Raw genomic sequence first — 13,331 nt, forward strand, 5'->3', positions numbered from 1 at the left:
TCCTTTACTGACAATGTTTCAGTGAATAGCAATATAATGCTGAGTCAACTCAGCCATTAACTGGTCTAAGATTGTAATGTTAGAGTGTGTATGGAAACTTTTGAGTGTGATTTTGTATTCATGATTGACTTGTGCATATTTGTAAATTTGGTCTTGCTGTGACTGAAACAATGCTGATACTATGTAAAATCTTGACTCGCTGACTCATTCACCTGTCAGTAATCATCGTGTAATCAATCATCATTATCATATAGGAATTTATACAGTGCTGTAGTCCATCCCATGTGCATGCTAAAAGTGCTTTGGTTTTTCTCCTCAATCGTAATAGATGTCAAAATCAACAGCACATCACATTTTCGATCTCAACTCCCTGGGGACCATACAACTCCTGCAGATACTGGGTGCACCAAGTTTGGTACCTTACAAGGTACCCATTAATATCTGGGTGGACTTTGACAGTCACAGTACTTAGTGCAAGTTTAATGCATGTTGCTGCACCTGCAACTCTGTGTTTGCATGCATTCACGTGGTCACCATCTGGTCAGTTACCAACGGATTCACGGGTTCTTTTAAGTACAAGGTTTTACATCCAGTTGACACTCTGGATCTCTTTTGGTGTGAGCAACATCACAAGAATGGGGGACATCAAGGTTCTCCTGGTCCTACTAAAACTCTGCAGTCCCATCAGTGACATAACAAGGGCCATCTGTCCGCAGGTTTTATCACATTTATGTGAGGATTCTGGTGTTAAGCCTTTTCATGCGACAACTTGATCAGTGCACGTTCCCCATGTTTGACCACTTCCAAACATCACTTACCCCTGCTCATTTACCTGACTTGTTGCCACACAGCAATTTTCTCAACTGAAGCATTTTGTGGCTAAAATCTCAATGACAGTGATTGTAACAGAAGATATTACTCACATGATTCCTAGTGAGTCTTAGAACTGATCTGTCAATAACATGCTGATATTTTTACATACCTATTGACACTTGCAGCTTACTCATTATTCACCTGACGGATGCAAGCTGTGGTGATGAAATGTTATTCAGATGATAAATTAAATGAGTGGGTTTATTTTTATGCCACTTTTAGCAATGTTCCAACAATATCATGACCCCAGATATGGGCTTCACACATTGGTTTCAAATAAAGGTATATTGGTTCCATTTACATGACACTGGTCTGTAAATAATCAAACCTGGACCAGACAATCCAGTGATCAAAAGCATGATCATCAATCTACCCAACTGGGATAGGATGATGTGTCAACCAAGTCAGTGAGTCTGACCCCCTGCTTATGAAAATGCATCATTTATCATGTTAAAATCTACACAGTATTGAAGATGAACTATTCCATGGTGGTACAATCTAGTAGACACAGTGATTATGTCCATACAATCCACATTCGAAGGCAGAATGAGACAACAGAAAATGCATGCGTCACATATTTACAAGAAATTTATTCCTTTTTTTGTTGTTTCAATTTAAACACAGACATACATAGCACTACATTCACAAGACAGCGTCTTTATTTTATACAAACCTATCTGCTATTGCTGGTGAATAACAGTCATCATCATAATAATAATTAAATAAAGAAAATGTGCAGGCTTTATAGCACAGACACCAAACAACCATGCATTCAAATAACCGGTACATTTGATGGGTTGTTTCCCCTTGCCAATGCCATCAAAATTTTCATCAATTAGTTGAGATTAATAAATACTTCTCTCCTGAATCACAATGACTAACTGCATTTAACCTCTTAAACTAAATCAAATAAGAAATGTACATTAATGTAGATACTATTAATGAATAACAAGTGTCATGACAATCTTTATTTGTGCCTAGGCTTGTAGTATACCACTGAAAACACAAACAATTAAGGACTGACAGATTCATTCTTCTTCTTTATGTGACTATGGCTAATCTGGTGTCATGATGAATTGGCTATAGTGACATGGAAAACATCTTGTTCTTTAACTTCTTGTGAGTATAATTTGGATTACAAGAACTTAAATGCAATTTTCACTTGAGAACAATACAGACATCATGGCAGACCCTTCTTTTACTTGTGGACACTTCCAAGGCGCGTCAGGATATCTACTGCAATACTGAATGTAGGTATCAAGACATTCCTTATGTATGTAAGAACACAAATGCACAACTTTGACTGTACTTGCAGCACAAACTGAAAGAATTTCCCAGTAAGTACTTGAAAAAGCTACGCGTAACACAGATTTGTTCATCTTTACCAAAAGCAGCTATTCCTATCAACATGAGCTTGATCACAGTTTTAGTATAGCAACATTCCAACAATACTGGAGGAGAGGACACTGGAAATGAGGTTCATACATTGTACCCAAGTTGGGAACTGAACAAGTTTTCTGTGTGACAAGTAAACACTTTAACCAGTATGCTACTTCAACGCCCTTAAGAGCATTTCAGATAGATCTTACCATGTTTTCTAATTAGTTGTGGTTTGAGCATGTGTATTGTACTGACAGACCAAGGATCATAATCTGGGATTTGAGGATTTGAACCCCTGACCACCTGACCCTCACAACTAAGGGACATAACACTACACAGCCAAATGCAACTTGAAATGGTGGCCTACTTGAAAACCCACTATTTGCTGTGACTGCCATACATGTTTTAGTGTTGCATTGAAGGTGCCTTTCACTTTGATAAGAAGTGTGGATAATCACACGACATGGAGTCACTTTGATCTGTATACTTATGATGAGCCACTTGAAAAGGCATTCCTTTGAGATGACATACATGAGGAACAGATTTCCTCTGTCAAGTTAGTGAGACATTAAGATCACTTCTGAACCAAATCTTTGATGGTAAATGATCTAGAGTACCAACAATATCAGTGTATGAAACGCCTTAGAAAAGTCAGGAAGCCAACAGGGCTGATAACTAAAAATTGTTGCCGGGCCTGTTAACATATGAAAAATAGGAAAATGAGATATGGTGTTAAAATAAAGTAATTGATGAATTATTTGTAGTGACATAAACTTAAAAAGGTGCCAAAACAGATTTAATCAAATCATAACTTGGTGGTCACTGTTGATTGTTTAGTGTCACTACTATCAGAATCAGAAAGCTAAATAGAATGACATTATTCATAGCCTGAAAGCATTCCCTAGACCAGTCACACTTACTGAAAGGAACAACACTGTTCATTGGCTGAAAGCATTCCCTAGACCAGTCACACTTAATGTTAGATAAATGGGTAGGCTGATCTGTGGTCGTTATGGTGTGATTGATCATGAACTGTACAGACATCATCAAGCTACCACAGTTTTCAAAATATGTCCCATAGTAAATGACATGGTCAAATACATACCCTTGAAAAATGTATTGGCGCACAGGGCAGGCTATAAAAAAACAGTTGTAAGCCCGCCATGAAACTAGCAAGCAGCGGGCTCCCAGGCTGACGCTATTTCATACACTGACAATATGAAGAAGTTCCATCAAGACTCAGGGCAATAGATCATGATGTACGTCTTTGTTCCTTCATTTTTAAAAATTGCAATTGAAATCAGCGTTTGAAATACATGTGAATTTCAAAGAAATTTTAGATACCACAAAAAACAACACACCAAAAAGACAAACCTCACATACAACAATGTTTATTTCTCAAGCTAAGGATGTTTAGAATGAATATCTGCTCCACACGCACATGTAGAGTAATCATGCTCATATCAACCTAGATTGGATTATCTCCTTTTGTACAATTCGTCTATGTGTCATTTTGATTTTGTTTCCCAGAAAAACTATTACTGAACATCTCATCTTTTGACAGCAACAGTGTTGTGGTAACCAGCAATTACTGCTAGGCCAGTCAAACCAAACTGGTGGTTGGTAGTATGATCAGTTGAGAGACATAATGATCAGACAAGTCATATATTGCAATGGCTGACTACTGAATTAGAAAAATGCCCCCAAAAGCCCACCAGGATGATTTATGCCAATGGAAATATCAATTACAATCGAATCAAGGCGACCAGATGCAAGTAAATTATATGGATATCAACATTTTTCAATTGTATCATTTCTGAGAGTGCGACTGGTCATCCAAGGCTAAAACCTGAAAGATGACACAACTAAAGACATTGGGATTGTGTCTTGAAGACCATTTTCTACAATGCAAGTCTCAATAACATCAATAAATTATCTCTTGATACTATCATGATGTAATGAGAGGAAGAGGACTAGCACAGTCTTGTACTAGTACAACATTTACTCAAGATACAGTTATTTATCTTCCAATAATTGATCATAAATAGATATTCAAAAGACGTCTCTGCTAAATGTCAGAGATATTTGTTGAGTACATTGGACAAAGAGCATTGATGTACTTGCTGATATATGTTAATACATGTCCAGTGGCTATATAGCACTAGATGTGGTCATACAGGGAACAATTGTCATATGCCAAGGGTCATATGTGTCCATATGCTCTGTGATTAGATAGCATATGAAGTACCTTGTGATCATGTAGCATAAAAGTACGTCCTGACACCATACAGCATATCAATACACCGTGTATTCATCAGCAAACCAGGGTATGTCCACAGTTAAAGAGATCAGACACACTATACAAATGAGTTTATTCATCAGATACTTTCATCACCCACCCACTTATCAGTCACAGATTACGTGACATATTAAACCAGATACCGGTAATTAGGTAACTATAATAACACTCTGATAACTGGCATCCATTTTTCTGTCTCTGTTGTCATGGCTGTAAGTATGTAGAATTATGTCCGCAGGATCTGCAGGTGTCAACAGTCATTTCAGTATTTCCATCAGAAATGACCACCGCTATTTTGGATAAACTGCTAGTTGTAAAGTACAATTTCTAAGGATCAGACTTGTTCAAACTAAGCATATGCTTTGCTGATAAAACAGCCAAAATTTAAGAGATCTTATTTTACATAATTCAACCTATATCCACTCAAGACCATTCAGAAACCAAGGGTTAAAACTTTAGTTGTTATTGTTGTGAAAACAGCATGTGAGAAGTAAAATTAAATAAAAATACCCTTTTCTTCAATAAGCCTTTTCCAAAATGTGAACTGCCATGTTATTCTGTTTGGAAGCGTGAACAACCCTTTACTCGTAAGTACATTCTACCCAAATCATGACAGAAACAACCAAAGCCATTTTCCTTGTTCAACCACAAGTCTCCTTCCTCTAGACAAATTGTTGTATCGAAGATCAATGGCATCCACTTTCCATCTCTCTAAACATAAAATAATATAAGAGAATATTGTCCCTTTGGAAACTGAATAAAACTGGGAGCATCTGTGTTCTGAATAAAACACCCGCTTTAAAAGCTGAAGATACGAGTATGTACACGATGTACAACACACTGCGTGCTTAAGCAGCACATCCACATACGCACACAACTTAGCTACCGTCACCATGTTTAAAGAACTCTTTTGAACTGGGAAACTTATCCGAGTTGTAATCGGAATCATTTTGAAGTCTTTGTGTTAAAACTCTCTTGACTTCTTCTTCCAATGCAAGTTGCAGCTCACTCTCTTCTGACGCCTCACTGGAAAGGTTTTCCTGGCTGCTGATTGGCTGGACACCGGCTGCAGTTGCTGCTCGTATGATTGAGTCGGGGATGTATTCAGCCATGTTGTTCCAGTTGCTGCCTCTCTCCAAAGCCATCATCTGGTGGAGAAATGTGAGCGAGAATCGCATTTACCTCCTTTTGAAGATATTTCATTTAACGGCAAGTCAGCGTAAAGTGGGCAGCTAGTTTGTGCATAAATGCCATCCTCACCAGAATAATTTGTGGAAATTACCTTTTAAAGCAGAAAAATGTGTGGACAGCGGAAAACCCAGTTTCATGTGGAATATCTGCAGAATTTGCCATTATTCTGCCTTGGAAGTTACTTATTTGGAAAGATGAATCAAGATTGACTATCAAACGAAACAATGTTCTGTAGAATTTGAAGTGTCATCCTGGTCACACTCGTACGAATACTATTTCAGATGATCTTTCTAAAGCTAAAATACATCTTGCAAGAATAAGAAACAAATCCCAAAACCCCGGACTGCTGTCTTACCTTGAATGTCACAAAGCTGTAAAACATTCACAGCTTTTTGTTTAAGAATTATTGTTTGAAATTCTTGATAATTTTGAAGTTTGAAATATAGGATGCAGAATTTACATAAATATGCAAGGAATTCTTAACAATTCATTGCGGAATCCAAGAGGGACTGTTACATGAATACCCCTCTAAGAAACACTGGACCGACAGAGCCAGCCAGTGCTAATTTAATTCCCTTAATACTGAGCCCTAGGCCCGAAAACAGCAAGTGCTATTTTTGAAAGATCATTTGGATGCCTGGAATCGAACCACTGATCAACTGCTCTTCTTGCAGATGTTGTATCCACTTGACCACCAGGGCATCCTATCTGTCAAGACAATGACAAAATAAGGTGGACCACTGTTTTAGGTGATCACCAACAAACTTACCCTTCTTCGCTTTGCAGGCAACCCTTGCATATAGATATCACTGAGTGGGCGTGGTGCTCCATTCTCCCGTTGTCGGTTAATATCACGGTTGATGATTGGGACCCAATCCTGGAAAGAATGTAATTCAAGAAGTGAAATGATGTTAATTTGACATAAAATGCTTGGTAGAGAATTGTAAGAGAATGGTTGTTGGGTAAACAAGGGGGGAACCATGGAGCATGCGGAGGTCTTCAGCAAATCATGAGTGAGGTATGCACAGCCATATTGTAGGACAGAGTAATTCAATAAAAGTTTACCAATTTTCTTGGTATGTATGTACATGTATGTAAGGCGGGCAATCGCCCACTGCATGCCTCATGTGTTTGCAATGAGCATAACAATGGTGCTAACAAATGATCTTAGGTGTCTGGCACAGTCAAGGGAAACAACTCTGCATAGCAAAACGTGTAATCCCTGTCCCCTAACATGCTGGTGTATACTATGGTGTATTTAAGATGCTGTTTTCTCTAAATGAAGCCTTCTTTATCAATGTCAACTTAAAAATACAATTCCCATGGGACAAACAAATTGCTTTTAACAATAAAATGCAATGGTTCCTCACATCATAATCATACACTTGTGGTTTTAATCACGAAATCATACAATAGATATCCTGTGTATAACACGGATACTTACAGCTGGTAAGACAGCCTGCCATGAATCGTCCTCGTCTGTGGGTGGAGATGTGGGAGATGCACTGTGTGACGGCGATGCCCCATCTGATCCTGCTCCATTTATGAAGGACCGCTTACCACGCTCAAATGTTGCTGACACCGGGGTAGAGCTGGGGCGGGGCTTCCTGCTAACTGTTGGTTTGGGGGGTATTGCTGGCTTCTGGAACGGCAACACCACACAGCTGTTGACTAGCTCCAGTGGAACCTTTGGAATAGTTTTCGTTTTGGATGTTGTTGCTTGACTGAACAACATTACAGCATCATTATGGAAGCAGTTGACTAATGGTTGACATAAAACTAGTGATTGATATTTTGAGTACAATGCTGTTGTGGTACAATAACATGCATTGGACCAGATCACCACCTGACCACAAGCTCCACTATGTTGACTCCTACCAAACATAAAAGATTACTAGCATCTAATTGAAACTTAAAACCAAGGAAATTTTCAAATTGAGGGTCATCAATAGCCCCAAGTTTGGGAGGAAGAGTGGGATTAAGCTTCTTTTGACAATATTCCAGGTAAATCTAACTCGTATGCAAAATAAGTTGCAGATATGATGAATAAAAGACTTCAAATATAATCCAAGCCACAAATGGTAAAAATGTTTCATAATGTTGATACGATGGCTTGGATTACAACTATCCAGTTCGAACCCCCCTCCCCCCCCCCCCAAAAAAAAAAGAGAGGGACAAGACACTAGACAGTCTAATAAGCAATATACAAACAGAAGCATATGACAAATAAGCTATGCAACAGATACAGGACACAAATTTGAAAACACCCTGGATATTCTGAGATGTGGTAATCATAAACTTTCAGAGTACCATGTTTATTTGTTTGCTTGCTATTTAATGCATCACTCAGCAATGTTTCAGCTATAAAATGGAGGTCTGTAAATAATCGAACCTTGAACAAACCAATGATTGATATCATAAGCACAGGGCTTCGCAATTGGGACATGACATGAGTCAACCAAGTCAGCAAGGCTGACCACCTGATCCCGTTAGTCGCTTCTTACAACAAGCATAGTCGCCTTTATGGCAAGCATGGGTTGCTGAAGGCCTATTCTACCCCAGAAAGGTCTGAGAATGAGATTAGACGGAGTAAGACATAAACACTACACTTATGCAATAGGCAAAAACATAGGTAAGTAAATTTGTTAGCCCTGTAGAAAATGGGTACCTGGTGGGACTAGTTATGTGACCATTAACATTCTGCCATCACAACTTGAGTAATAATGTGCAGTACTTGCATGTGTTTAGAGCATACCTGTGTGTTGTGGAGCTCAGTGCTATACAAGTAGCCTTTTAATAAACATTGCTCTAAATATGTTCTCCTTACACTCATCAGTGAATGGGAATCCAGCAGGATGTGATGGTAAAGTAACTGTAAACCTGGCTGTTTGAGAATGAAAATTATTGGCATTGATCCATATGGTATCAATGTAAATGCAGATTTGTTATGGTAAACACCCATTAAAGTAGAGACAAATTAATTTGCTACTTACTATACTACTACTACTATAATTTGATTGAATAAACTTCACATACTTTTCCTCGTACTACCTGTGATGGAGCAGCACTTGCCCCCTCGGCTGCTGTTTCCGTATCCATTGGTGACTCGCTACGCTCTTTGGCTGAAGGTTTGTGTGGGGCTGCAGTCCGCCGGACGAGGTACTGCTGAACATCAGATCGCGACACTCGGATGTCTTCACTGAAGTTGTGGAGCTGCTGTGACGTCATGGTAACCATCCATTGCTGGATGAGGGGATTCATACCAGCTGTCAAGTTCCGCTGAAAAAAAAAAAAATACCCAATCCAAAATAACATTATGACAGAGTGAAATTTTAGTCACTTCTTTTACAAAATTCCTGGGCCCCGTTTCTTGAAGCAACTGTAGAGCTAAGGTGATCATATTCTGATACATAGACTACGATCACTGTGGCTCTAATATCATGCCCTGGAAGCCAATGCCTACCCCTGCCAAATGCAACAGTATATGATGATTTGGTACAAGTCATTCGAGACATTGCTTACATCTAACGTCTGCTGTTGTACAAGCTTCTTCCATTTGCAAAGCTAAAAAATAATACCAATAGCTGATTTTTATAATATCCTCCTGAAAGACAAACTTTTGCTTCTGGGCACACAGCCTAATCTGCACTATCTTGGTAATGCAAAGGCATGTAAGGAAACACAACAATACTCCCACAATCTGGACACCATGAACCATCAATGGAAGATACAAGTTGAACTTGTCATAAGCACTAACTGGGACCATTTGGCAACCTGTACTTGAAGACAGTCAATTGGTTTAGTTTTACACCATTTTTAACTATATTCCAACAATATCACTTAAAGGGAAACAAGAAATGGGCTTCACACATTGTACCCATAAGGGGAATTGAAGCCAGGTGTTCTGCAGGATAAGGGAATGCCTTAACCACCTTTTTGCTAGCCCACTGCTGCAGTTAGATGTGATTACCAGTCTCGTGTGCAGCATCCTCTCCAAGCCAGGAGCACCATCTACCAGAGAGTCGGAGGTCAGGACCACAAACTCCTCCAGCATCCTCCGTACACGGGCATGCAGATTGGGTCCAAAGTCGGCATCATTAACTGCAAGTAACACAGACACAAAGAGTGAGTGAGTGAGTGAGAGTGAATGAGTGAGCGAGGGAGCGAGCAAGCGTGCATGCGTAAGCATTGTTTTATGCAGCAGTATGTAGCTTTGTTTTATCAGGTTGGAATTTGTTTGGAGCACATGCAGTGAGTGAGTGAGTGAGTGAGTGAGTGAGTGAGTGAGTTTTTACTCAGTAGTATTGTAGTTCTGTTAAGCCAAATTGGAATTTATATAGTTAGTTATTAGTTGGGCCTCACACAGGTGGCTGATAGAATAGTGACTGAATCATGACGTGCAGTGTCAGTATCACTCATTGATTAATTTGGTCACTTAGATCATTGTTTAACACCACAACTTATGGTGGCAGGGAAACTAAAATAAAGATGAAATCTTATCACACTTGCACACACCACTATTTATTTTCATGACACCTTGGAAATATAAGTTCAGTATTGTGACACTTGTTTATACACCTGTATCAGTTTATTATTGTGGCATCTGTGAATGCATCACTGTGAATGCATCACTGTGAATCATCACGACTTAATTTTCATGACATCAATGAATAACTGTGCATTTCTATTAACACCTATACCACATTTTATAGTATTTTACTTGCAGAAAATGCATATATGTACACCAAGGAAGATCTCTATGAAAAAAGAACTATGTACTATATAATGTAATCGTAACTGTTTCTGATTTTGACACTCATATGTTATATAGCACTGTGTACTGTCATGACATCTGTGTAGTCACTGCTGTTTGTGACATGTGTATATCCTGTGAGGTGAGGTGAGGTGAGGTGAGGTGAGGTGAGGTGAGGTGAGGTGAGGTGAGGTGAGGTGAGGTGAGGTGAGGTGGGGCTTGACATTGTATTTGAAAATATTTCACTCATATGAGAGCCAAGATTACTAGCTCACCAAGACACCATGTTGCTTTTAAGAATGAATACCCCATTCAGACACATTATGCTGACTCAAAGCCAGGCAAGGATGAACAAGTTTCATGTTTTTGGCACTTGTTGGGACTGAAGAAATAATCCAGTTTAGACAATGTGCCAGACTGTAGAGCTGGTGATAAATGTACAAGCCACAGACGGGACTGAGATCATATGCCTGTGTTGACACCTTGCCGGATTGGACAGATGCCGATTTGGACAGCTTCCACTGTACATTTCTTATGGCAACACTTATGTATGTATCTGTTGAGACTCGAGCCAGACCTTGGAGGTGTCGAGCAGGAAGGATACAGTTTCTATACGGTGCAGCTTAAGCCGGGAACCCACCTGAGGATAACCGGTCTGATTTACACCATCAGTAGGATGCCTTGTTGACAGACACATACACTTTACATATACACTGACAGTGAGAGGAGTTTTGGAACTCCAGCATTAGATCTTGTCACCTATGTTTGTTTGTTATTTAATGTTGCATTAAACAATATTCAAGCGATATGGCTGGACTAGAAAATCAACCGATCAACAACACGAGCACTGATCTACGCAATTGCGACACGATGACATTTGTCAAGCAAGTCAGCTAGTCTAACCCTCTCTGTTTGTTGCCTCTTATGCTGTCACCTTTGTCATGCAGGTGGACTATATGAGATAAAATTGCTACATAACATTCACTGAATTCTGAGAAGGTGTTCGCCATCACTTGGAGAAGAGAAACTGTGGAGAGTGAAATGCGTTTACAGCGAAGTATTCTAGTTACATCGGGGAGTAACTGAGATGAAGCAGGCAAAAAGAACTAATGGCATCAAAGTCTGAATATCAGACCTCAAAAAGTCAGACCTCCATAAAACTGTACATCAATAACCATGACAACGGTTAGTAGCGATTTTCATTCTGCCACTGACACTCACCTGGGGAGTCCATCACCTGCCTGCATATCTTCACCAGGTTCTGACGGAACAGATCCCTCAGAGACTGCTTCAGGTCTATTCCTTCCTTCACAGTCACCACAGCCTGCAGTCAATAAAACATACAGGGCTCGATTTAAACATTTAAAACTTGCACTGGTGCACCCTGAAATTGCTAAATGCAACCTTTGACACATATCAACTTGTACTCAGTGCATGTTATTATTTTGTGTTTAAACAACACAGACTTTAACTGGAAACCAGAATTATGAGGAACTGACTTGGAGCAGTGAATCTGATTATGGTAGGAACTGTGACTGAGCTTTAGAAAGTAAGATAACTACAGCTTTCTTTTGTCATAATATGGTTTTAGACTGTCTTTACCAAAACTGCCTTAGCGACAGATGCAAAATGTTTTAATTTGGTGCAACAAGGTGATTGTCTTTGGTTGCACTGGGTACAAGTATTGAAGTAGGTTTCATCTCCTGAAATTGACGCCTGACATAACATCTAGCCATGAAAGCAAATAACTGAGGTTGATTTCAATGCTGTATTTTACTGAAAGTGAGAGAACAAGATTTCACTTTGAAATAAAATATTGACAAAAGAACATGACAGTTACACGGCCAATGAATAACGGCCAGTATTTCAATTACAGCAGCTTTGTTACAGGCAATTTTTCACATTACCCCAGTTATGCAACAGATTGTAAGTTTTATCACCACAGTGATAAAACAGTATTTCTGATTACATGGTTACATTCATGGTTACCTCCATTACTACCATTACAGTCAGTATTTCCATCACATTGCCATGGTTACAGTTACATCACTATAGTTACAGACAGTATTTCCATCACATTGCCATGGTTAGTTACATCACTATAGTTACAGACTGTATTTCCATCACATTGCCATGGTTACAGTTACATCACTACAGTTACAGACTGTATTTCAGTCACTTCACTATAGTTACAACGAAGTACATAGTTACATCACCCCAGTACAGAACAGTATGTGGTTGATCACCACAGTGACAGTATGTGGTTGATCACCACAGTGACAGTATGTGGTTGATCACCACAGTGACAGTATGTGGTTGATCACTACGTGGTTGATCACCACAGTGACAGTATGTGGTTGATCACTACAGTGACAGTATGTGGTTGATCACTACAGTGACAGTATGTGGTTGATTACCACAGTGACAGTATGTGGTTGATTACCACAGTGACAGTATGTGGTTGACCACTACAGTGACAGTATATAGTTGATCACTACAGTGACAAGTGTTCAGCTATTTACCACAGTGTCAGTATTTATCTAAACTCCTCCTGTACGTACCACGGCCTCCTCGATCTCACTGTCCATGTCCTGCATAATATGTTCCACGCCCTCTTGCAGGTTGGCCTCATTGTACTCAGCTCCCCGTAACACCCTCCTCGTGATGAACTCTCGCAATGGTGTGCGGAGCCGGTTCAGGGGCTCTGGGTGGCCAAAGAAGATTTGGAACAAATCCGAGAAAGTGATGTGTCGTGAGAGACATTGGAATATCTCATTGATAAACCCTGCAACAACAATAAATTATATAGTGAGAAAGATGCTTTTTTTTGTACTT

General features: G+C 39.4%; 1 protein-coding gene across 3 annotated transcripts in view; it reads right to left on the bottom strand.

The window, feature by feature from the left end:
* Positions 1-1,446: 1,446 nt before the first annotated feature.
* Positions 1,447-13,331, bottom strand: part of LOC137273496 (large proline-rich protein BAG6-like) — a 41,178-nt gene continuing 29,293 nt past the window's right edge. For 2 of the 3 annotated variants that reach the window (XM_067806210.1, XM_067806211.1), the window contains exons 18-24: positions 13,058-13,281; positions 11,718-11,820; positions 9,714-9,844; positions 8,780-9,022; positions 7,188-7,385; positions 6,513-6,620; positions 1,447-5,700 (exon numbers count right to left, since the gene is read on the bottom strand). In XM_067806210.1, the coding sequence (XP_067662311.1) occupies positions 5,431-5,700; positions 6,513-6,620; positions 7,188-7,385; positions 8,780-9,022; positions 9,714-9,844; positions 11,718-11,820; positions 13,058-13,281 (1,277 nt within the window). In that variant the 3' untranslated portion in view covers positions 1,447-5,430. The remainder of the gene's footprint in view (positions 5,701-6,512; positions 6,621-7,187; positions 7,386-8,779; positions 9,023-9,713; positions 9,845-11,717; positions 11,821-13,057; positions 13,282-13,331) is intronic. The other variant, XM_067806212.1, reaches the window with a different exon arrangement.

The sequence above is a fragment of the Haliotis asinina genome, chromosome 2, assembly GCF_037392515.1.
Source record: "Haliotis asinina isolate JCU_RB_2024 chromosome 2, JCU_Hal_asi_v2, whole genome shotgun sequence".
Lineage (NCBI taxonomy): Eukaryota > Metazoa > Mollusca > Gastropoda > Lepetellida > Haliotidae > Haliotis > Haliotis asinina.